Genomic DNA, 26,570 nt, shown 5'->3' on the forward strand with positions numbered 1-26,570 from the left:
CATAGTTGTGTTAGATCTGTGATTTTTCTTGTACTCTAAGAATTTTGTTAAAATTTATGAAAGAAAGTAATCCTAACCTAAAATGAGACAAAGTTTCAATTAACTTGGGATAAATGCATGCACTTAAATATTTGTTTTATTATTCTGATAATAATTAATCTTATAAATCTAAACTTCTTGAATCTTATAAATCCTAATACCATGAAAATGATGATCTTCATTTAATTTTTGCTTGTATTTACTTAACAAATTCAGTTAAAAACACTTTTATTTTCTTTCTATTTTTACTATTACGACTTTTACTTTTCTTCTATGTACAATGTTTCCACATTAATAGGTATAACTATCTATAAAAATTAAAATATAGATGATTTTATGAGGGTTTGTAGTTAGTAAGGGTATATATAGTAAAAATAAACAACTCTATATATTATTCTATCATAAACAACACAGACAGGCAATTCACAATAATTCGGTGTTGAAAAACAGTCAACCAAATACGTTTAAATAAGGATGGTGATACATTATCCACATATTAAATAAGTAGAAAGCTGTATCACCTATTGCAGACGATATACCCAAGCGTCGTTTAAAAATCTCCATAAATTAGGCAATCGGTTATACTCACACGTCAAACGTCAGCGTCGTCACCTTCATTACCGTTATTTAATATATTTTTTGTTGGCAACACTAAAAATGCAAGAGTGACCAACAACAAAAGGACACAACCACTATAAAAAAGGCGGCCACCAGGCAGTGATCATTTTTGGGTATCGTGGCCATATGCATTAGCAGTCCAGGTATATTTATTAAGTTCATGGTTAGAATATATTACTGTATAAAACACGATGATAGATGGCGATTCCAATATTAAATGAAATGGAAGCGCCATCTAAATAGTAAGTTTGAAACTAAATTAGCCACTGTTAGATGGCGCTTCCTTTCATTTATTTCTTCTATATATTTTAACAAATAAGCTTGAAGAGCTAATACTGTAAGCTAACTATAATAAGCTAAGACAATTTAGAAAATGAATCTTCGATTTAAAAAAAATATATCGATCACCGAAAACATCACCTGGAAAAATAAATAGATTTTAATCGTTTTTTTTTTGGAGGAATAGATCGATCTTTGAATAAAATCGATTTGATTCGTACATCCCTAACGTAGATAATAGCGATCTAAACCTCAAGGGTTATTATTTAGGCAAAAATACCTTAAAAATAAGGTTACGACTCTTCCTTACTACAGGGCATTTACGTGTTGAATCTACCAAAAAGATACTTTGACCTAAAATCAAAAATTAAGAAAGCGAAAAAAAAAACTCCGAGCGTTTTTTCGTAAATGACCCGACGTGCCCAAAATAGGCCTTGTTTCATTTTTAACGGGTCACCGTTTATACTTTTATGTCAGTTTAAAAAGAAAACGGACAAACTATTTTCCTTTAGTCAAAACTTACTTAATTTTTATGCTAATAACTTAAAATCACGTTCATAAAGTGCTCTCAAAAATGTAGAGGATATTCTTCTTAAACCCAACTTTTGACCAAAAACCATTCTCAAGTATTTAATTAGGAAATCAAAAACACTTTCCATTGAGGTATCACTTGACCATTTAAAAAATAATAGGCTTCCACCAGAAAATTGGTTTTTGTAAAAAAAATAATGTCTTAATATGTCACCCTATATAGTAAAATACATAATATAATTTTATACTTAGAGATAAAAAGTATTAGAATGCCTTATCAGATTAATTAAATATTAATGTTTCACCTTTGTTCAAGATTTTTGTGTCTGGTATAGAGATGAGACCTTATCAGTTTAAACGCGATTGTTTATAAATACACGCTATGAAGACTACCACAATAATAAGCCGTAAAAGAGTGGGGATCCTATTTGTAACATTTTAGCGGTCAGAGTACAAATTTTACCGTCTATAAGTTGGTTGATCACTTAAGGAATTGTTTACTTCGTTTGTGCTTTACTAAAGATCAGTCGGATTGTTTTGAATGCTATAAGTATTTTCAGACAGAAGTGATAGTGTACGATGCCTACGTGCAATGCCGAAATATTATCGCGAGTGTCGTGGCCTAGTAATGAAAGCATTCATGCCGGTAGTAGTTCTAGCGGTTCTGGATTACCAAGTCCAGACTCACCAGGATGCTTTTCACCCGGTACAACTTCTCCAGATAGTTCACTAAAAAGAAGAAGGATTCGAAGAACATCGTCTTTGGGTAGTGTAATACGGGAGCCATTTGTTATAAGATCGGATGCCAGGGACTTGAGAAGTCAAACTCCGGTGCCTCAAGATAGTCCTAGAGAAGAAGAAATCTATACTTCCCTAGCTTCAATAATTGGCTGGTATCCTATGTTTCTTTTAAAAATGGTTAACGTTATTATTTTGGCTATACTCCCAAAAACCTGGAAGCAGCTTATTCTCGCTTTACCAATGCTATGGGTATCCATGTGGTGGTGGTGTGTTACACAACTGATTCAACTACCACTAAATATTTTCCGTTTATTCTTGTCTATCATTTTTACTTCAAAAATGCCTAGAAAACAAAAGAAACGTACAGTACTAATAAGTGGAGGAAGCACGATACAAGCTTTACATCTTGCAAGAAACCTTTACTCAGCTGGAGCTAGGGTAGTTGTTTGTGAAATACAGGGAGCATTTGCTTTAACTCGCTATTCTACAGCTGTTAGTAAATTTTATACTGTTCCGAAACCAACCAGTGATCAACTACAAAATTATGTTAGAGCTTTATGTGAAATAGTTGATAAGGAAGAAGCAGTTTATTACATACCGGTGAGTGCGACAACTCCCGCATATTATGATGCTGTTGCTAAGCCTCATCTTGAACTCCTTGGATGTAGTTGCTTTTGTCCAGGCATAAAAGAAGTTTGGGTCCTGGATGATACCTTGGAAGTATTAAAGAGATGCGAAAAGTATGGTATAATAACTCCAAACTATTATGTGGTTACTTCAAAGGAGGATGTCTACAGGCTTTATGACACCGGTACCATTAGGCTGGGAAATTATGTAATGTCAACAGCTGGACCCAGTGGCCTTAGAGATATGGCTAAAGTAACTCTGCCCCTCTCTAGAGCTGAATTGGTGCTTCCAAATGATATTACTCCTCAAAGACCTTGGGTAGTAGTCCAAGATTTAGAAGGGGATCATTATCTTACTTGTACCACAGTAAAAGAGTCTCAAGTCATTGCCAATGTGACTTGTAAACTCGACAATAAAATCCATGGGTTAATGCCTGTGGATCATCATGAGATTGATCAATGGTTAATCAATTTCTTTAGCAAATTACAACTGCTTAGGCCTGTTACGGGTCATGTAAGTTTTAGATTTGTTGTCTCAAAGGATACCAACACTATTAAGCCTTTAAGCAGTCGGGTTGGAATTTCGTTGCCTTATATTTGCTACACAAATGTCCACCCTCGTCTAGTATGGAGACCATGCAAACATTTTAAAAGGCAGAATTCAGGTCCATTGGTGAACAGTAATGGGACATATATAATGCCTGATGCAGTTCTAAACACTTTAAAAAACCCTTCTTTAGAGACAGTAACGGAGCTAATCGGCACTGTTTTGGACAAACGGGAAGCTTTATTCACCTACTGGGATCCACTACCATATTGTGCATATTACCATATGCAGTTACCACTGAAAAATATGTTGGGATTTATGCGTAGCAAACAGGACCAGTTCCCCAGGCCTTTAACAACGCCGGTACGTTAAAATAAATATGGCTTAGGAGAGAGATAAAGACACGTTTAAGATAATACTATTTATATAAAGGAGATTTGAAGGGTTATGATCAAATTGTAAATATTAGCTTATATTTTTGTATATTGAAAATGTCCAAAAATTGTTACTTTTAGTTTTATGACAAAACATATTGTTATCACATAATTTATGGTAATTAGCAATAATGTTCTTATAATAATCTGAATGGTAATAAATTTTCAACTTGGGACAAACAAACATGATATTGTTGCTATGTAACTATCAAATTTTTTAATTATGGAATATTGCAGTTGGTCTTATTTATTTTTATTTAAATGTTATTGATAATTAAATATTTTTAATCATTAAGGATGTACTTAATCGAAAAAATGTCTGTACATCGAGAAGTTTCATTGTATCAATGCCTTTAAATTTCTACATAATAAGACAAATAAATTATTGACAAAATATTAATAAAGATATTTTTCTTGATTGCTATTTAATAATTCCTGCCCCTTGAACTGTTGATGCATTGTTTGTGATGAATTATTATTCTTTAATGCTAAAGATCGAAAATAAAATATGTTCTTTGAATTTGGATTATCTCTTAGCTGGCAACATGCAATGATTTATGTTCGTTCATACTTGAATAATTCTTTTATTATTTCCACACATATATCTAGAAAATTTTCCGATAGTTTGGACAAACATTTAATAAAATAAAAAACTAATTTTTTTAATGTAGTGCGTAAATCATAAAGGTTACTTACCCTTGTAACTTTTTTTATTATTTAATATTGAAATTTAAAAAAAATTGGCAAACAATAGAAGATTAATATATATAATAATATAATAACAATAATAATAATAATAAATGTCTTTTATTACTCAAATTCATTACAAACTTTATACAAAAAAATAAACAAAGTACCTGAACCTGGCGCACTCTAGCTTTATATAGCTACTCCACTGAACCAGATCAGGGTGTATTCGAGTATATAAACCAACATTATAACAACATGTTATATGTAAAGAAAGATTCCCAATTATAATGTTACACAAAAAAAGTTCTCTTCTTTTATAAAAAACAGCAAATTTGATACATATTACATATTATTAGTAAGAGAATTGTTTTGAATATTCATAAGAACAATTTCATATTTTCTCCTAAATTTATCTGCACGAAGGTCAACAAATTCTGCAGGTCTTTTAATTGTAGCACTGAACAGCATTGTAAGAAAATCGATCATTGAAACATAGCGCTTCTATGGACCGGCATGATTAACTTATTTCTAGCTCTAACATTTACACCGTGTACATTTGCTCTAACCAACAATCTATTCCTTATGATCGCAGGTGCATCTGGGCCGCTAATGATTTTTATTAAAAAAGTGGAAAAGTGAAGGATTCTACGATTGTCCATTTTAAGCCAGTTAATTGTTTTAAAATATTGCGAAATATGATCATACTTACGTAAGCCACAAACCAATCTGATACAGGCATTTTGAATTTTTTGTATGCGCATTTTACAATCATTATTTAAGCAAAAACCGTAAACATAATCACAGTAGTTAAAATTAGAGAGCATCATGGCCTCACATAGGTTGCGTTTAAGACTTAGGTTAAGAATATCTCTATTACTATATAAGAGTTTTAAAGCTGCAAACGATTTTTGAACCATTTTTTTAACATGCTCTCTGAATCTCAACAGTTTTAACAGCCGAAAGCTTAGAGCCCTTCACATGAACATTTATTTCACTTTTAATATTTGTAATTTTATTTGTATTTCCAAAAACCATTAAACAAGACTTTAAGGAATTTAATTTTAAGAATGTCTGCTGTATATACAAGGAAAAGCAGAGGTCCCTGGACAGAACCCTGGGGCACTCCAGACTATTGCTATATTAATATTACAAAATTCAAGTACTAATAATAATAACCGGTTAATTTTTATAAACTAATTTATATACAGTACGTCCCCAAAGTTATGTCTAGATTCAGTTAAAATTAAGCGATGGGTTGTTTGCAAAAACGCTCGGACACGTCAATTTTTATTTCAAGTTGCGTTTTTTTCGTAAGTTTGTATATACAGGGTTGCTCAAAAATAAACTTAATTGTTCAAAGGAAAGCACTTTTTTTATTCCATTTTTGAATTTCGCATGGAATTTCATGTATCATATCCTATACTTACATAAAGTCAACAGTTATCGAAAAAAAAAACACGATTCATATAACAAATAAAAAAAGAACAAAAATTAAATGAAATGTTCAAAATAGTTCACAGCTGGGCAACAGCCAAGGCGATCAATAAACTCCCGTTGCACATTTGCAATCATTTCCCGAGTTACGGCGCGCACTTCTCTGCGAATCCTCAAATCCTCCCTTTGAAGTCGTCTAGATTATTCGGCCTATTAACAAATACGTTCGACTGAGAGATTCCCACAAAAATTGGTGTTAGGTCAGGCGACCTAGCAGGCCATTCGATAGGTTCTCTCCATCCTATCCACCGATTGGTATATGCACAGTGGCAGCATAGTGCGAAGGAGCACCATCTTGTCAGGATAGTCTAGGTGCAATGGGTTTGGAAATAAAACTAGTAATGCTGCAACTAATTAAAATTGGAGAAAATCGGGATACACTTTTTCCGTTAAAGCCTGTTCAAAGGAAAATGGACCTATTACTATTCCATACTACACATTTAGTTTTTAAGGGTATTGGGTGTTCACCTCCCTCATCCAATACGAATTTTCTGTTGCCCAATATCGACAATTTTGTCTTTTCATCAAACCTTTCAAACGTAAGGTGGCTTCATCGGAAAAAAAAATTGTTACTGAATTATTATTTAGATTGCACGTTTTATGAACGCTTGCAAGATAAGTGTTCATAAAACTCATTTCGCCTATCAAAATCGTCATCAAATAACTCTTCTACTGCTATAACTTTATATGGATGATATTTGTGCTTTTTAACTATTCGGTTAACATCAGATTTTATCATGTGTAAATTAGCCCCAATCTGCGATAGAGAAGTGCATGGATTTTCTTCCAAAGAAAGCAAAACGTCAAGTTGTTCATTTCCATCTCGAGCAAGACGTCCAGATTTCGGCAGATCTCTAACATGACAGAATTCTCCAAATATTGCCTCTACTCTACTCACCTCCTTTTGACATATAGGAGGATGATCATGATGTATTTCATTTAATAACTGAGCAGCTTCTCTTTAAGTACGCGTTCTATCACCAAACCCAACCATTCACAGAATTTCTATATTTTTTAACTTCACCATTGTGAAAACCGCATCTTTGCTTGTACCCTCGACAATATCTGTTTGGCCGTATCATACAGTTTCTGTGTATTAAATAAGTAATAAGAATATAACTAATAAAGTAAATACGAAAATACAAATGAATGGAATTTTTGTCCAGTTTATAAAAATTTTTAGAGATAAGGTGCGACCTTCAATAATAATATTCGGTCGTATTTTGTTTCGATAACTGTTGACTTTAGGTATAAGGACATGATGCATGAAACATATGTTGAATTCCACGCGAAATTCAAAAATTGAATAAGAAAGGTGTTTCATTTGAAAAAATGAAGTTGGAGATCGAAATTTATTTTAGAGCAACCCTGTATATACAAACTTCAAAAAAGCGCAACTTGGAATAAAAATCGATAGGTTCGCGCGTTTTTGCAAAAAACCTATCGGTTAATTTTAACTCTTGGAACGCACTGTATAAATGACCCAAAAATAGTAAATTTGACTTCACTGGTATCAGGGGCTACCAATGAACAAGTCTAAGAAATTTTAATAATAATAAGTATTCAAAGTATATTATATACATAAATTTAAGTATAAATTAAGTATGACTAAAGAGCAACACTCTCTAGCATTCCGTAATAGGGTTGAGTACTAAACTTTAGTCCTGGGGAATTCATTTCAGAGATTTAGTGAATTTTTTATAGGGTAGTTATGACACTCATTAACTTGTCTTGTTACTAAATTTGATTTCAGTAAATGGTTATTTATAAAGTATATCAATTTAACTCGTTCAGATATTCTTATTTTATTTTAGTTATAAGCAGTTGGGGTATAGTAAGAAATAATCTTTACTGCTTTGCTCTATATCCTATGTAATTTATTTAAAACATTTATTGGTAAAGTATAATGACTAACATATAGTTTCTCTCCACTCGTTTATTCTACATATAGCTTAAAATTCCCAACATGTTTCGGACACGGTTGTAGCCATCATCAGAGGGACAAACGGTTTAAAATTAGCCAAACCATAAAACTGTTACGAGTATTTTGAAAAAAACATGGCTACGAATGTTTCAAATGCTCCAAAACTACCTTAGGTATTCCCGAAGACCAGTGGCGATGAATGAAATTTTGTGAAGGCATGATGGAACAAGCAAATGAAAATGAGTTTTTTTTATACGAAATATTCTATTTTCAGATGAATCTTCTTTTCCATTTCATGAGAAACACAATCCTTCCGTTGTTTGCTATTAGTCTCGGAAAAATTAACATAGAAGTTTTCAATTCTGTACTCAGTATCCTCAAAAATTGAATGTTTGGGCTGATATTTTGGGCGACTATATTATAGGACCATTTTTTTTTTTGGTTTTACCGGTCAAAGGATCCGCCAGCGGCATCTTTGATGATAAAAGAAACCGCAAAATAGATTATCGTAGACGGCAACTATACCAGGTGGTGCGTCGCCGAGCGGAACATAGGAAAACCCATATAAATTTTAAGGGGGTCAATCATTGGATTCCCTGTACATTTTATAGAAAAAATGTGAGATAACTTTTTGAAGAGACCAATCTGACAAACCCTTGTGCAAAGTTTCAAAAAATTTTAATAAGCGAATCTTGAATTATTCAATTAAATGTAATTGCAAAATTAGCAAATTTTTGGTTCAGGTAAAACCAAACGGGCACCAGTAAAATGAATATTGTCACTGACGTGAGGAAAAGTGTCAATAAATCAGTGACAGTCGATATTTGAAAACAAGTATGAATTATTCAATCGACGAAAAAATAGCCATAATTAAGTGGCATTATGCGGGAAACAGTTTTAGAGCAGTATCTGAAATGTTTTTAGTTTATATCCCCACAAAGCCCATTCCGTCCATTTCAACTATTAAACGTATTGTCAATAAGTTCGAGTCCAAAGGTACCGTTATAAATAATTGTAAATATTCAACTCAAGATATCGAAAATAGAGCCGAAGAAAGAGAGAACAGAGATCTTAATATTCTACTGAGTGTGGAGGAAAACAAGATGGTTAGTACGAGGGTTCTTGGGCAAGAGGTAAATAAACATCATACAACGGTATTGCGCACTTTAAAAAAACACAAATATTATTCGTATAAATTCGAAAAACATCAAGAGCTGCAGGAAGGAGATGAAGAGCGAAGAATGGCATTTTGTTTTGAAATGATGGAAAGCGCAAATAATGATAGGAATTTTTTAAGAAATATTTGTTTTACCGATGAATGTACATTCACCCTCGACAATGAATCAAATGTTCAGAATTGTCGGTATTGGAGCCAAGAAAATGAACATCGCTTTGTTCATACTCGGACACAATATCCCCAAAAAACAAAATGTATTCGTGGGAATTATCGGACACCATATCATTGGACCCTTTTTTATGGACTATAACCTAACAGCTGAAACCTATTTGGACTTATTTCAAAATCAAATTGGATCCGCCTTGGAAGAAGTTGTTCAGGAAGATCAAATGATCTGGTACCAAATAGATGGTTGCCCGGCCCATAATGCCCGTATGGTTAGAGAGTGCTTGGAAAATGCTTTTAACGGCAATATTATTGGTCCACGGTACCGGATACTTTGGCCAGCCAGGTCACCTGATCTTTCACCGAATGACTTATTTTTATGGGGTCATTTAAAAAGTGTTATTTATAAAAGTGTAAAATTTGAGAATCTAAACCAGTTACAAAACGCTATTTCGTTATAAGAGAATAGTAGTTCTCAAAATTATATAATTTAGTAGAATGTAATGAAATTTCCCAATATCAACTTAGTAACGTTAGAAATAAATTTAATGATCGGTTAGGATATTGTTTAGCTGTTAATGGGGGGTTGTTTGAACATTTGATTAATTGATGTTTTTATGTAATTCTCTATTATTTTTAAAAAAGTTATTGTATTTTATTTTATTTTATTTTTCCACACTTAGTAAAATATTAAGAGTTATTATTATTAAGAATTATTACTTATTAAGAGTTCGCTTATTTTTTGGATATATTTTCGATCTTCTGAGTTAAAAATTTACAATTATTTATTGCAATGTCTTTGGACTCGAATTTACTAACAATAGGTCTAATGGTTAAAATGGACCAGATAGGCTTGATGGGAAAATAAATTGAAAATATTTCAGATACTGCTATATGTTAATTAAATAAACAAAGTATGATTAAATAATTTTTTTAATAATCGATAATAATAATTGTTATTGGTTTAACTTCATCGTTATATTAAATAAAAGTTTAGATAAAAAAGTAATGTTAACATGTCTTACTTTGAATGTATGGTTGTGAGATTGATAATACGAAAAAAAACGTTATAAGGTTACGTCAGATTTGACAAAACCTTATAACAAATTGTTTGCTGGTGGTGTCTGGTTTTACCTGAACCGAAAATTTGGTAATTTTGCAATTACATTTAATTGAATAATTCAAGATTTGCTTATTAAAATTTTTTGATACTTTGCACGAGGGTTTGCCAGATTGGTCTCTTCAAAAAGTTATTTTACATTTTTTCTGTAAAATGTACAGGGAAGCCAATACTTGACCCCCTTAAAATTTACATGGGATTTCCTATGTTCTGCTCGGCGACGCACCACCCGGTATGTGCATCGATGTTTATTTGATACGCAATTTAAACATATACAGTATTTTCATTTTAAAACGAACTTAAATATTTTTCTAAAAAACGTGATTTTTTACAATCACAAGATATAGAGGGTAAAATGTTAAGAATTATAATCTAAATAGTTATTCCATTTTGGCTTTAATACGCAATTGTTTTACCATTAAATATGGTACAATTAAATGTTTGTCCAAAAAATGGATCATGTTTAGTAAATCTAGCAACATTACGTTCCACACCTACATTCCTACTTCTACTCCTCTACTTCTTGTATAATAGGGGTCAGCCATTATGAACCTGAACGCTTGTGATTGGTTTCCTTCGCCGCACGTGTTTTTGTTATGAATTATTTCGACAGTTCATTGGACAACGTCTTTGTCACCTGTTTACAATGCTTGCTGCATTTCAAAACATTGATTACTATTGAAGGGTGGACAGTGGCGTAGGTTTTATCGTTGATTTTTTGATTCCGTTTATTTTATATGTTATTTATTATTTTGTTTTATTTGTGGCTTTTAATTAAAAAAACTGATATTAGTGTTGTGTATACCTATAAGTAGGTAGTGTAATTTTCGTAGGTTTGGAGTTTCACTGTTTTATTACTTACATGAAATACCTAATATTTATTTTTTTAGTTTGTTTTATTATTGTCTACATATATACGAATAATAACCTTTATTATAATGAATAAATTCACTGAGGGTAAGGTCCTTCATAGTTAGTTATAATAATTTATTTAAAAAAAAATGAAATACATTGTGCCTCTTAAAAAAACAGTAGTTTATATTATATTTTATTGCTTTTTGTATACCAACTATGCATTCAAAATGTTGTTATTAGGATTTGCGATGAAGAAGCTGCAAATAATTCGATGAAATTGCCTCTTTCTCCGTCAGTCTCCGTAGCATCTGTGAGAAAAATTCACAAGGAAGATGAAGAAAGGCGACAAAATAACCCTGATCAAATGTTAACCAGTCCAGGGAAAAAACGGCCACGTCGAAAAAGATGACAGTTTTCAAAAACATAAAAATTCCCGTTCCTAGTTTAACCGAACTTTTATCATTGTCAAAACGCTTATGCTGTTCGTTTTTTATAATCTATACCAGGTGACTCATTTTAGTCGACGTTTGACTTTTGTTTTGTTTTTTTAATCTTCAAAATACACGTACTATTGCAGTGACGTGGCCCCCTGTGACCTTGGCAACTTTTGTTTTTAAATTCGGCTTAGCAACAGAGATATTTGCGTGCGACCCTGTACACAGGGTGTTCCACAATCAACGTCACAGGCTATAACTTTTTTATTTTTAAGTATATTTTTTTTAAATATATTTTTAATAGCTATAGGATCACTACCCAAAATTACTTAAAAAAACTACCCCCGACAAATTCATTTTTGGGGGATGTATTTATTGGGGGTAGTTTTTTAAGTAATTTTGGGTAGTGGTCCTAGCTATTATTATTTTTTTTTATAGTTAAAAATATAAGTTATAGCCTGTGACGTTGATTGAGGGACACCCTGTATACCAAAAAAAAAGAACTTATTTCTAAAACCATAAAACATACAAATGAATAATTAATTAGGAAAATTTATTTTGATAAATTTTAAAATTATTTTCCTTAAATCGAATTTAAATAGTTTCACATAATACCACACGCCACTGTCCATTTTATGAATGAAGTCGGCCATGTTGTCTCCACTACTGCATTCCCCTCACCTCAGGCCGAAGTGTTTCAGATCCGTCTGCCACACTGTATAGTTCAGTTCAGAGATCTATTAGAATCTTTGATGTACCGCAAATAGTCCGTGTGCCGGTGTTGCTTGTATTGTCACATGACATGCATCTTTAAACCGCAAAATTTTATGTGGAAAGAGTCATAAAGTATTATTCTAAGCGATATTTAATCATTTCATTAAATAAATAAATGTTTTAAGCATTTTTTTAAGAATTTATACATTTGATTCGTAAAATGTGACTGCATGTGCCCACGTACTATTTTGTTAAACGCCTGACCTTAGTCACAGCCAATCAAGCGTGAAAAGTTGCACAGGCCCGGCCTTAAAATTTATTTGTATTTAAAACTTTATTATTCGGGATTTTTGGGTTTAGTTTTATTAAGTTAGAAATTCAAGATAGTTGATAGCAAGATAATATTTAATTTAAATATAAGATTTAAGTACGTTAAATGAGTTTAACCAAAAATTGTAATTTCATAAGTTTAGTTTTAGCGCCATCAGTCCCTTATAACAAGTCAAGTCTTTTTGCTTTGCAATATGTCAAGTTGGAATAATGTATTGACTACTGTTAACCCACTGCATAGCTTTCATCAAATGGTATTAAACAATTTTAACACTGCTTTTCCTGTTGTCAATATTAAGAAACGAAATAGAAAACCTTGATATACTAAGGGTTTACGAGTATCTGGGAAAAATATGCGCTTCCTTTTTTACATTAGGAAATACGCTATGAACAATGCAACATTTTTAAATTATTATAACAGATACCGCAAGATTTACAGAAACTCAATCAGAATGGCTAAGTGGACCTACTTTCAAAGGAGGATAAATAATTCCTCCAACAGAGCAAAAGAGTCTTGGAAGATTTTAAATGAGCTTAGGGGTAAAAATAATGTCTTGGTTATTCCAAGTACCTTAGATTCCAATGTCCTCAATTCCTTCTACTGTGATATTGCTAGTAACTTTGCAGCCAATCTCTCACAAAAAATAGATCGCAGGAGCTTTCTCAGCAATGTGGTAGTAGCCGAATCTTTCTTTTTTGCCCCCACAAGTGTAGAAGAGCTTAAACAGTTAATGGTTAATATTAAGAATAAGAGTTCATCAGGTTGGGATTTGGGCTTTCTCTTAAAATATTTTCTGTTTTACCTCTTGTTGCTTGGCAAGTCTTGGCCGAGTCAATTAACTTTTCATTTATGTCTGGAGTTTTCCCAGAGTGCTTAAAAAGAGCAATGATTGTTCCTCTTTACAAGGGTGGCGATCGCGACTGTCCTTCTAACTTTAGACCTATAGCGTTATTGCCTACTTTAGCCAAGATAGTGGAACGGCTCGTTAAGGTGAGGATGGTTTCATTTTCAAATAGATTTGGCATATTGAGTCTTCAGCAGTTTGGCTTTCGTGACTCTGTGAGCACAAATGATGCTATCTTCAGCTTTCTAGAGCACCTGTACAACCGACTGAATGTTGGTGAAGTTGCAGCAGCGGTATTCTGTGACTTGTCCAAGGCATTTGACTGCATGAGTCACAGAGTGCTGCTGATGAAACTGGAGCTCTATGGTTTCAGGGGAACTGCCCTTGAGTGGTTTCGTTCCTACTTATCAAATTGTGTCCAGGCTGTCAAATTTAATGGTGGTATGTCTAAGGAACTTAATATAAATGTGGGTGTTCCGCAAGGATCAGTACTTGGTCTTTTAATTTTTCTCATATATGTGAACGATCTGCCACAACTGCAGGTAACTGGTGTGCCGATGATACCACCATCCTCTGGCACGACTCTGATGTTTCTCAAATGGAGGCCAATATACGTGCAGATTTGTTAAAAATAAAAGACTGGTGTGATGCAAATTTTTTGACATTTAATGTTTCCAAAACAAATATCCTTAAATGTAATATAAATGATATATGTTTAAATAATGAAGCCATCAACATGCCACCGTTCAGTAAGTTTTTGGGTCTTTCCATAGACAAGTTCCTTAAATTTGAAGACCATATTGTGAATGTATGTAGAAAAGTCTCATCATGCTGCTACGCCCTAAGGGTTATTGCCACCAGTCTTAATTTCTCCATCGCCAGATCTGCATATTTCGCGATTATCGAGTCGCACCTTCGATATGGAATTTGCTTTTGGGGTTCATGTTCAAATTCACTTTCTAGTTCAGTGTTTGTACTCCAGAAAGGGGCCATTAGATATCTATGTGGGGCCAAGCCTCGTGATTCATGTCGCCCGCTTTTTGTAAGTCATAATATTTTAACCCTGTGTTGTATTTTTATTTTGGAAACAGTTTGCTTAGTTTTTAGAAAATATAAACAGGAACTCCACTTAGGAAGCCACTATAATACGCGACAAAACTATTTGTTGAGGCTACCCATTCCTCATTTTGAACTTGTCCGTAGCTCTATCATATATGGAGGTAGAAAGCTGTTTAATAAACTTCCACTAGAAATAAGACAACTTAAGACTGAAAAAAGCCTACGTACACGGAAGAAAATATTTCTTGCTAGTAAAGCGTACTAAACTATGTAGCACCTAAACTATGATGAATTTTTAATGATTAGCATTTAAGTATTTTTCAAAGTTTTACTATATAATTTTATTTTATTTTAAATTAGTTTCTCGTTTTTATTCCTTTAATGTAGTCTATTGGCTTTGTCTACAACTTCTATGTTTATATTGACAATAAAGCATTTTTGAGTTTAATGAGAGAGTAGGTGACAAATTACTTAGGCCCATTTATTCTGTGGATTAAGGCATTAAATTGTTACTTTTTGACACAAAAGTGTAAAATGTTTTGGTTTGTCTTCAAATTTTATATATTTCCTTTTTTTGGGAATTGAGATTTATTTTTACATGGTGGTGATTATTAATGGGGATTGTGGGTGCCATATTCAATGTCCTTTATTATAGTTTTTTTTAATTAATACATATTATGATATATTATTATAATAATATACTCATGAAAACCCCCCATCTCTATATTTAGTACCAACTTCTTTTGATAAAAAGTAATTATGTAGTCAGAAAATTGGAAGTATATTTTTTTAAATAAACTTTTACATTAAAAATCATTTGGCTGTCTATACTTTATGCCTTTAAAAGACACAAGTTTTACCTATAAAAAAAAACACACTTTACATCCTGAGTGTAATATTTATTAATTTGTTTGCCTCATATTTAGTTATTATGCATATTAGGAGAGATTAGATAAAAATTAACAAAAATAAATGCTTATACTAAAAACTAAAAATCTTATACAAAACACTACATTTTAAGTATACTGGATCCTAAAACTACAGTGAGGATACTAAATACTTTTATAAATTTAACCACTCTTTTGAATCTAGCCCAAAAAGTTAATACAAATTTTGTAAATTCTGTTTTTTTGCCATTGTTCTTTAGCAGTTTCTTCCATTAAGGAAGGAAACAGTTTCTCTGTTGTCGCCATGGATTCCAACTTCATCTCGCACATCAGCATATGGATTCTAAAGCATTACATTATATATACTTTATTGTGTCGCTGAAGGACAAACAGGGGCAGTAAGCTGAAAAAAACAAAACTTTAAACTTGTTTAAATAATAAAAATAGGGTTTTCTTACTATGGCAAAAAAGGGACTTTTTTCCCAGAGAATGGAAATCATACATCAATCATAAATGTATCATATCATGTTTCGGCTAAATAATATATGGATCTTTCTTTCTCCCAAATTTTTTTAATTTTCCTCAAATATTCTATACACCACCTGACAATTCCATTACAGCAGCTCTTTTGTTAACCATCTTAAGCTTAAATCCAAGTTTTATCAGGTATCTCCGCAAGGTTGAGACTGAGAAATGTTTGTCCCTTGCCGATAAGGTGTCTATATGGTCAGAACCTCATTGTTTTTGTATTTAGAATACACACCTTTCCTTAGCAATTTGGCAATGTCCATGTCAAGTCTCTTTGATTGTCTTGCATCTTTCCTTTTTATTCTGTCTTTAATCCTTTTTTTTACAGGCATATTGTACTATAGGGAACTCCTGTTAAAAACACTATTTTTTGCAAAGCACTACAATCATTTGTGAACTGAGTATCATTCCTTAGATTATTATATATATTTAGATAAATTTGTTCTTTTAAAACTGCTTGATTTCCTCTGTAGCTTCTACTTCCCTTGCTTCTTTTTGCTTCCTCAATACTAGAAAATGAACTATCAGAACTATGTAAGTCTAAATCAGTGCCCAGATCACTCTTATTGTTTTTATCACAAATGTTATTGTCTTTCTTGTACACCCACGGTCTCCATAAGCCCGCACAAACACTTTCCTCTTCATTTGCCAAATTTTCCTGCCTATTTTTCCAGGGTCGAAACATTTTAAGGTCTTTATGTATAATACCAAAACAAATCCACAAACACAAATAAAAAAACACTGTTCCTCACAGTAAAAACTGCAAAAAATTTACAGGAATACAGGCCAAATTCTAAATTCTTTACTTTCATAAACGTGTAAAAAGCATAACCGGCAAAACACATCAAATAATAACCTCACTTGGCCCCCCTCCCAACTATTAAAGCTGATAGACCCATCCAACAACTATTTTAAAGGCGATAGACCGATCCGTAAAGATCTCTTTAAAAACACGACGAAAATAATACAAAAACGGTCCAAAAATTTATTTGGGTACGACCCCGTAATTCTTAAATTCAGTGGGATAGAGAGAGATACACAATCACTTGCACAGCCTAAAGTAGGAATTGTCAGAACGCAGGTGTTTTATCTTTGTTTAATAGACTGGCTAAAAAGAGGTGACAAGTCTGTGAGTACTGGAAGTGTTTAAAATATTTTGTAAGATGCTTGGATTTTAGTCCGCGGTCAATTTTTTGATATTATTTTCTTGTGATATTATTTTCTTTCTAAAAATTGACATTTTCGAAAGAAAAATAAAAAATAATATAAAACATGGGGTTTTACGTATATTTAAAATGATTTCATAGATAGACAATATAAAATTTTGCCATTTAAACATATATATCATGCAACAATAAATATGACATAGGCGCACGGACTAGTTAGTGCGGCATCTGCGACACATCAAAGATTCTAATAGATCTCTGAACTGGACCATACACGCGCCAATAATTTGAGATGTATGGAAACACTAAGCGCAAGCTTGGATCTCAAGAATAAAAGGGCAGATAGATTCCAAGTGGCATCGAGTGAGCAACGCACCGAACCCTCGAGAATCATTATACAGGGTGTCTGAGACAAAACAATCCACAAAATTGTTTAGCCAAAAAGGACCGGAAACGTTAAATTTAATAAGTATTGAGGACATTTATTGACAGAAATTGCGTTTCTCTTACATCATTCCCTTACCACCCAGAGCTCCCATCTAATTTTTTTTGTAAATGGGAATAGGGGTCGAGTGAATTAAATGTAATTTTAATCTCTATATAACCCTATTTTTATTTTTGATTGTATCAATTCGTTCTCAAGAAATATGAATAAACGTGGTTGACATTCTTCAAAAGTTTAAATCCAGATGTTATCCAGTGAGAAATGAAGTGGTAGAAGTTGCAGTGTTGGGTCATGTTGAGATGGAACCTAATACAAAAATCGAAAAATTATCGACCGCCTCTAGCGTGCCTGAAAGTACCATTCACAAAATTTTTAAATTACACCAATATCATTCTACAAAATAAAACTAGTATTATCGTGCCGAAAAAAAACTGGGACATTAAAATTTAGGTAGGGAATTGTCTCCTAGTCTATTATAGTAAATCGCATTCCTTGGGTATGGTATGCATATTTATGCATTATGAATTTTTGGAGTCTTAATAATTGCATACTTAAATAATAATACTGATACAAAACATTTTAATTTTTCGATATTTATTTTTATTTGTAACACATTTTATAAATAAACCAAAACTATATATAACTAATATCTTTTTTAATAATATAAAATAAAAAATTATTAATACTTAGTGCACCGTCGTTATCAATTCCAGCTTGCAAACGTCGTGGCATATTTAAAATTAAACTACACCAACCGATGGCATCATAACATTGCTCAGGATATTGCAATTTCCTAAGGCATTAAGCCTTCCCTGCACCATTTAACAAACACCTGGTCCTCTAAAACTAATTTAGGCCCAAACGTTTATACTAAAACGTCCAATTGATTACTCTTATGTATATATCGTTTATCATATCTGGTATTAGAAGGCCTGTAAACGCAGATTTTGCCATTATTGTACGATTGAAAGGTTTTTTCATCCGAAAATTTTACTGTTTCCCATATGTTGTTTTAGTATGCATATTGATAGGCAAATTCTAATTTTCTCTGTTTGTTTGCTTTAGTCAAAAATTATTTATTTGTTGCAGCGCAACTTTTAATTTCCGAATTTCTTATCCTACTATAAGCTGTATTAGCAGAACCAGGAAAATGCCTGCCTTCTTTCGCTTTTATTGCTGTTCTCTCTATCTTGAATGTCGTTTGAAATTTTTGGTCGACCAAAACCTAACTTTCTTACAATAGCCCCATATTCTGCAATTTTTGGCCTTAGCTAAGGAAACAGTATTTTTGCTAATGACCAATTCTTCTGCGATCCTTCTTATAGGAACTCTATCTACCAGACGAGTGTATATTATCGCTTTTTGTTGAGGAGATAATGCAGGCATTTTGAAAGAACGATTTTGTTGACGCGGCTGTCACAAAATTAAATTATTAAATTTTGCTGTCCCAGTTTTTTTTCGGCACGATAGTACGTGAACTAAATGAAGATGATTTAGATCGTCGTGTATAATTTTGTGAGCATTTAATGAAAGGTTAAATCATGAGAGAAATTTGCTGTACAATGTTTCTTTCTCGAACGAATGCTCCTTTTATTTACATGGCGAAGTCAACAGACACAGTTGTCGATACGGGAGCGACACTAATCCTCATTTATTTCAAGAAACACATAATATGCAGCAACCTCAAAAACTTAATGTATGGGCTGGTACCTTGGCAAATCATATTTTTTGACCTTTACTTATTAATCCAAATCTTAATGCTAAAAATAACTGAGTTACTTGAACAAGATAATAACCTTCTAGCAAAGGAACTGATGTTTGAACAAGATGGTGCACCACCACATTATGCTGCTGCCGTTCGTCATGTTTTGAACGACGTACTTCCTGGACGATGGATTGGCTGGAGAGGTGCCGTAGAATGGCCTGCTGGATCTCCCGATCTTACTCCTTTGGATTTTTTATGGAGTCATCTAAAAACCAAAGTCTTTGACATAAAGCCTGACACCCTTGAAGATCTTCGAAATAGAATTGTTAACGAATGTCAGTTAATAACGCCCGAAACGTTCGCTAATTTGCTTAGCAGACGTTTTAATCAACAATTGTATTTTTGTATGGAGGTCAACAGAGATCATTTTCAATATTTAATAAAATAGGTTTAGATTTTATTTATTTTTTAATTTAAAATAAGATTTATTTCTCTATCCACAACCATTCATATTTCTTGAGAACTAATTGATAAAATCAAAAAATAAAATAGGGCTGTGTGGAGAATAAATTACCTTTAATTCAAGGTGTCACTCGACCCTTATTCCTATTTAAAAAAAATCGATATGAGGGCTATGGGGTGAAAGGATGACGTCAGAGAAATGTAATTTTTGTCATTAAATGCCCTCCTCAATATTAAATTTGGTGTTTTCCGCCGTTTTTGGCTAAACAATTTTCCTTTTTCAAGATTTTCAGAAAACAGTCTACGTTTTGTCTCAGACGCCCTGTGTAATTATCAAATTTGCCTTTATTCAAAAAAATAAATTTGTATTTAAAATCACCGCTTTTTAATTTCCTACATCTACGAATGGCATAAACTTGAGTTTGAAGAACAAAGGTGTGTTTCATAGAGCCCAAACAATTAACTTAGTTAAATGGTCATAATGATCGCGGATGGTGGTATAGAAAATAATAAAGCTTATTTTTTGATTCTTCACGAAGTCTGTCTAGTAATACCACTGCGTTCCAGTGAAATTCTATAAATATTTGCGGATGAGTAGAAAAAATCTAAGGTTGTTGAATCTGAAGACCGGGCGAGTCATTCTCTTTCCTGGAAACCGTCATTGAGCAACTCTTTGCTCAAATTGTTCAAGCAAAGTGAGGAAATGTAAATTACGTAATTACTGAAAATGTAATTACATTTTAATCCATGTGATTTTCTATTAAACTGATGATAGAAGGGAATCTCACATTTTTCATAAGGTTTAAATACAGGAATCCAGTTAAAATTTCAATTAGAAAGAATGAACCAATATTTTCCTTTTCATAATTGACCTTTTTTTGGAAATGGAGGATGCCCTTTTCAATTCTTTCAATGTCAATTCTGCTTGGAAGTTTATTATTTTTTTAAACTTCCATGCGCAATGTTGCCCTGCCTAGCCAGTTTTGGAATAGAGAACCTTGCATCCATTGCGAACTCGATAACCTCTTCATTATTGAAATATTTTTTTTCTAATTTGCATTTGCAATTTAACCTTTCTTGGTACAATGGAGAGCAAATAGTTTGCCATTATGAGGCCAATGAGGTTAATTGAATCTCTATCAAATATTTAATTAAATTTTTCCTTTTATATCTAAACCGACATGCTTTTTAGGATACCTATGGTGTGTCCTTTTAAAATGAAAATATTGAATATGCATTTATAGGAATATTTCCGGCCTTTATTATATTAAAATAAATGTCCTAAAAAACGCGTATTAAAGAAAAATATAGGCTATAAGACGAAAATGAAAAAATATGAAAGCGGAGATATCGCCGTGGATGGTCTGTGATTGCGTGATTTCGTGCCAAGGAAACGGCAGCGGTTTATTTTTTCTTTGTTTAATGAGGCCCATTCGAAATCTTTCGATAGTTTTGTCATGTTCGTAGGACTAACGAAATTGTAATAATATTTACCCCCTCGATATTGTAGGAACGGTTCTGCATAGATTTGCGTGGTAATTTGATAGCTTTTTACACGAACGTTATTTGCTCATCTGATCGACAAAATGTTAGTATAATATTACCTAATACAATTGTAAACAATGGTCTTGTTTTGCTTTATTTTACCAACTAAATATTAAAATTATATATACAAGGCATACATAAATGATTTTCTCTCTCTCTTGACTTTTGAAAAAAAAACTAGAGAACTTATCATGTGGCGTAGGTTAAGAAGGAGTTTTAAATTTAAGATCGGCATATGAGCGCCATCTTGGAAATAAACCTTGCAAGAACAAAAACCTACATCAAACACCAACACCACACATATCATCTTTTGAAAGATCATATTATATTGTAACGGACTTTGGAACATATTCTTTTTATTCTTAATCTGAATGGCTTTAGAATTGTCGAGTATTGCTGGATCTGGTATTCCACGTCGTTGATTCTGATATCCAAATTCTTTTAGAGCTTTGTTGATTTGCTCGTCCGCTGTAGATTATAAAACTAGACTATGTTGCCAGTGCGATATGTGCAATTTACAATCATTCAAATAGGTTTCAAAAGTGCGAATCATTCAACCATTCCGTCAGACTGTAGATAAAGGAAGAGTGTGCAGGTCCCAGCAAGTGGCCTACTTGTCTCTTAAAGTTTCTGCCTTGGTTTGAATGTCTCTCTGGGGCACCAAACTGGTATATTCAATTCTGGAAAAGCACTTTAGCTACTGGGGTAGCTTCTCGATTTGGAATGGGATAAACCTTGGTTGTTCAGAGCAGTTCTGGAACTTCTACCAGGAAAAGGTGCCGCTACGTCGATGGAAATTCATTCAAAGGGCGGACTAATAAGATGCTGAAACATTTTCCTTTTGCATCGGGCTTTTAGGCTCTTTTTTGAGGCACAAGCTTATGTCACTATGCTGTCCTTCTTTTTTAAACTTCTTTCTTCTCCTTATTAACTTCTTTGCTGTAAGGATTCCTTGATCATATACTATACTGCTTTTAATGGTTCAATGAAAACATCTCTATCCTTTCCTCCAGTGGAGCATTAATCAAAACTTCTGGAGTAGTATCTACGGTAATATTCTGAAATACCTTCACAACTCTGAAATTTCCAATATCTTTACGTAGATGGTACATGAGAACCTCTTCTCGCCGTTAATATCAGATTATAAAGGGTGATTCAAATTGAGTTTCCACATTACAATTTTTTTTTTTTTTGAAACGCTACTGAATTTGTCAACGGCAACGTGACATTTCTAACGTCAAAATATAAACAAAACAGTCATGGAGCAATATACGACCGAACAACGTGTTAAAATTATCCAAGCCTATTATGAAAACGGCCGATCAAGGAAAAATACATTTCGTGCTTTACGTGAATTTTTTGGCGCACAAAATCGGCCTTGTGAGAAGACAATTTGGAATTTGGTACAAAAATTCGAGCAAACTGGATCCGTCGCTAACATCAAAACTCCTAGGCATGCTCGTAGAGGTCGGTCGGAACACAATATTGCTATTGTTGCCGAAAGTGTGAACGAAAATCCAAGAACATCGATTCGTCATCGATCGCAGCAACTGGACCTTACATATTCCACTACACAGCGGATTTTAACAAAAGATTTGCAGTTACACCCATACAGAGTCCAAATAACGCAGGAATTGAAGCCTAGGGACCATCAACAGCGCCGTGTATTTGCCGAATGGATAAGAGAACAAGGGGCAAATTTTCCAATGAAAATAATCTTTAGCGATGAGGCACATTTTCACCTTGAGGGCTTCGTAAATACTCACAATTGCCGTATTTGGGGATTAGAAAATCCAAGACAGATTGTTGAAGTGAAAATGCATCCTCAAAAGGTGACTGTTTGGTGTGCCTTTTGGTCCGGAGGCGTAATTGGTCCATTTTTCTTCGAGGATCATGCGGAGAACGCTGTTACGGTTAATGGCGTTCGCTATCGGAACATCATAACAGAATTTTTCTGGGAACAGTTGGAAGATATGGACATCGAAGATCTCTGGTTTCAACAGGACGGTGCCACCTGTCACACATCAGGAGAAACGATCCAAGTACTGCGCGGCAAGTTTCCAGGTCGCGTTATTTCACGTAACGGTGATATCAATTGGCCGCCGCGATCCTGTGATTTAACTCCCTTAGATTATTTTCTATGGGGGTATCTTAAGAGCAAAGTCTACAAGAATAACTCGAACACCATTGCGGAGCTGAAACAAGAGATTAGACGCGAAATTACCAACATAGGTCCTGATTTGTGCCACAGAGTAGTCGAAAATTTCTCCAAACGGATTACGTCATGCCACATGAGCCGCGGCGGTCATTTACATGATGTCATCTTTCATACATAATTGTAATTAACTACCTTCAAGGGGAAAATAAATATTTTTCTATAATTTTCAATTTCTTCTTTTTTTTTAAATATTTTTAATGTGGAAGCTCAATTTGAATCACCCTTTACATTCATTTTAAACTGTTGAGTTTTCATAACATCTGTGCTTAATAGGGCGCCGTTCTTAATTTCTACCGCCAGTATTTTACTGCTATAATGCTGCTAATGATGATCAAGATGTCCTTTTTCCATTTGATGACTCTAGGATTAAATTTGGTGGTGGTGAAATTTAGGAGTGAGCTATACTATATTGGGCTTCACGATGGTCTGACTTGCTCATGTATCCACCATCTTACATTCTCGGTAGCATATTTTTCCCGGTGCTTTCTCCAGTACGGGACAGCTGGTTAAATCTTATACGTGTGGCTTAGTAGCACCTAGCCAGACGTGCGTGCCATAAAGCTGACTAGTGAAATTAAAAATCCTTTTGCGTTGAAACGTTTAGTATCATTAATTAAAAAGTAAGAAATAAATCATGCGAGTCTTTAGTATTTTCTATTATGAACTACTGCCATTGCTTAGAGGCAAAGCTTGAAAATCAGTGCTGTAGGATTATTTTGAACTTAACAAAATAAGACAGAGTCTTAGACAAAATGTGTACTCTTGTGTACTCTTGGGTTGCGTGTAAGAGTCTTTTATTTCATCAGTTGGCTGTTTTTTTGTGCATAGATTGCTTGGTACCTTTATCCTGCTTACCTTCGTGAACAATTAAGTTTTCGAAGAGATGTGCACGATTACATCGATCTCGCATTAATCTTTCATATCTATTGATATGTTTTTATTATTAATATTTATATAACTTGGTATATTTTTTTGTTCTTCTAATTGTAAGTATTGCTGATTCTTTGAATCCAAATTGCAATATTTGAGGCATTGACGTTTAAGGTGCTTTTCTTCGATGCAATTCTAGCACCATAATGATCTTTTTCTCTAGGTTTGTTAAATAAATGCTTAACTTTTTTAAGGCGGTCTTCGAGGTCACGAAGTTCTGATTTTTCTTATTTGGTACTGTCTTCTAGTTGTGTGAAGTGCTTCCTTATACTCCAATTTATGGGCCAAAACTTATAACCAAACCCAAAATATTTTTATGGTGAGTGGTTATCAAGGCTTGCTTAGTTTCTGGATCTAGAACTCCGTCAATAAATCAATTTATAGATAAAACGAAGTAGTATAAAACCCATGTGTCAAGTGGTTAGAGCGGGTGGCTTGTGTACTATCGGCAGAGAGGCAGTCGGCACAAGGGATGACCCAGAATGGATTCTCCCATATTATTTCTAATTTTCTAGCAGCGCATTGCCAAATATCTCTCTTCACCAATGACATAACAGTTTTCCATGGTGCCTATAAAGAAATAATAGCTGTTGTATAAGGGTTTCGACCAGCACACGCGCTGAGGGTTGGTTTTGTTCAAATCGAGTCTTGCTACTTTTTTTTAAATGGGTTGAAGATTCGATGACCGCTGATAACATACTTTGCGAAAAATCGCGAATACTATTCCACTTCTGATGTAAGATTCGACAATAAAATATTTTAATTTAAAAACAATTAAATCTATTCACGATTAAATACAAAATTAGCCTCGCCGCGAAAAAAACTAAAACTAATTATCGAAGGCTAAATATCGGAGCGTTACCATCTCAACAAGGCTCAAAAACTCTCTGTCTGCCGTTTTCCCGTCGTCCAGGTTTTCAGTTCCCTCCCATGTTGTTGGCACTTGGACATTTAGGTGCATAAGTGTCACTATAAATTAATAATTTATTGATCCAGTATTGAGTTGTCCATTAGTCGGATATTTTGGATATCGGGTTTCGTTGGTTGGTTCCCAAGAAATGGCACTGGAGTAGGGACTCTTAATTCTAACATATATATGTTGTATGACATGAATAAAGTGATGTGATTATAGTGTTTAAAATCGTAATTAATTTAAAAAGACAGCTAGTTGGTGTCATCGACTGATCTCATATCGTTTCTAGATCAGAGGTGTACTCTCTAAAATATGATGACTGGAGCGTAGTTTACATTCACTAATCAGGGAAAAAGGTTTCTATTTGCATAGAAGAGCAGTTCCTTTCATAGACAATGAAGATATTATGTTTTGCTAAATATTTATTTTCTTCCTCACAATTTCAGTAGTGGAAAATGTCAGCGAAAATGTTAGGACTAAGGGTAAGCAACTAGATCTTTAGGAGAAAATAAACTATAATAATAGCTAAGAAAAGATATGTATATTATGTATATTCAAACTATTTTTCCCCAAATAGAGTATTAGTTTAATTTACGTTGACCGAAACACCACATCTATATGGCGCTGTTTACCCAATTACCCTAATAATAAATAAAACAAACTTAGCCTATACAAAATATGCCCAATTACTATCTCCAAGGAAAGGAAACTGAAACAGCTTACAGTTTGACAGATGTAAAAGCTGGGCAGTTTTAGCCTAACTTTATTGTAAGCATATTTAAACTCACTTTCTCTTCTGAAAATTACATTTGACTTAATTTGTTACAACTAGGAGCAATTATATTTATAGTCTAATAACCATGGGTTAAGTATTTTAACTTATGGCATCAAGACACGACAACCGAACTCAAAACTAGCAAGATTTATAACAATGTTAATGTTTTTTCTATTCATGACGAGATGAGATAATTCAGCATTTACTTCTGCATTGTCGACCAATGCCTATGTGAATTGTTAACGGGTCATGCTCAGTTTTTAATTATTTTTTAAATTTGTGTACCAATTTTCCGTTGTTTTTGAACATTTTGCGTTCCTCTTTAGGTGGTGTATTTTTCTGTGTACTCTTTGACAAATAAGTAATTAGGTCAT

The 26,570-nt window shown here is 33.4% G+C and overlaps 2 protein-coding genes across 2 annotated transcripts in view; both read left to right on the plus strand.

Annotated features, from left to right (window-relative positions):
• Positions 1-26,570, plus strand: part of LOC126734717 (rootletin) — a 439,794-nt gene that overhangs the window by 33,970 nt on the left and 379,254 nt on the right. The window lies entirely within an intron of this gene.
• Positions 1,862-4,233, plus strand: LOC126734720 (uncharacterized). Its single transcript, XM_050438445.1, has one exon. The coding sequence runs from the start codon at positions 2,047-2,049 to the stop codon at positions 3,751-3,753; it is 1,707 nt and encodes a 568-aa protein (XP_050294402.1). The 5' UTR covers positions 1,862-2,046; the 3' UTR covers positions 3,754-4,233.

The sequence above is a fragment of the Anthonomus grandis genome, chromosome 3, assembly GCF_022605725.1.
Source record: "Anthonomus grandis grandis chromosome 3, icAntGran1.3, whole genome shotgun sequence".
NCBI lineage: Eukaryota > Metazoa > Arthropoda > Insecta > Coleoptera > Curculionidae > Anthonomus > Anthonomus grandis.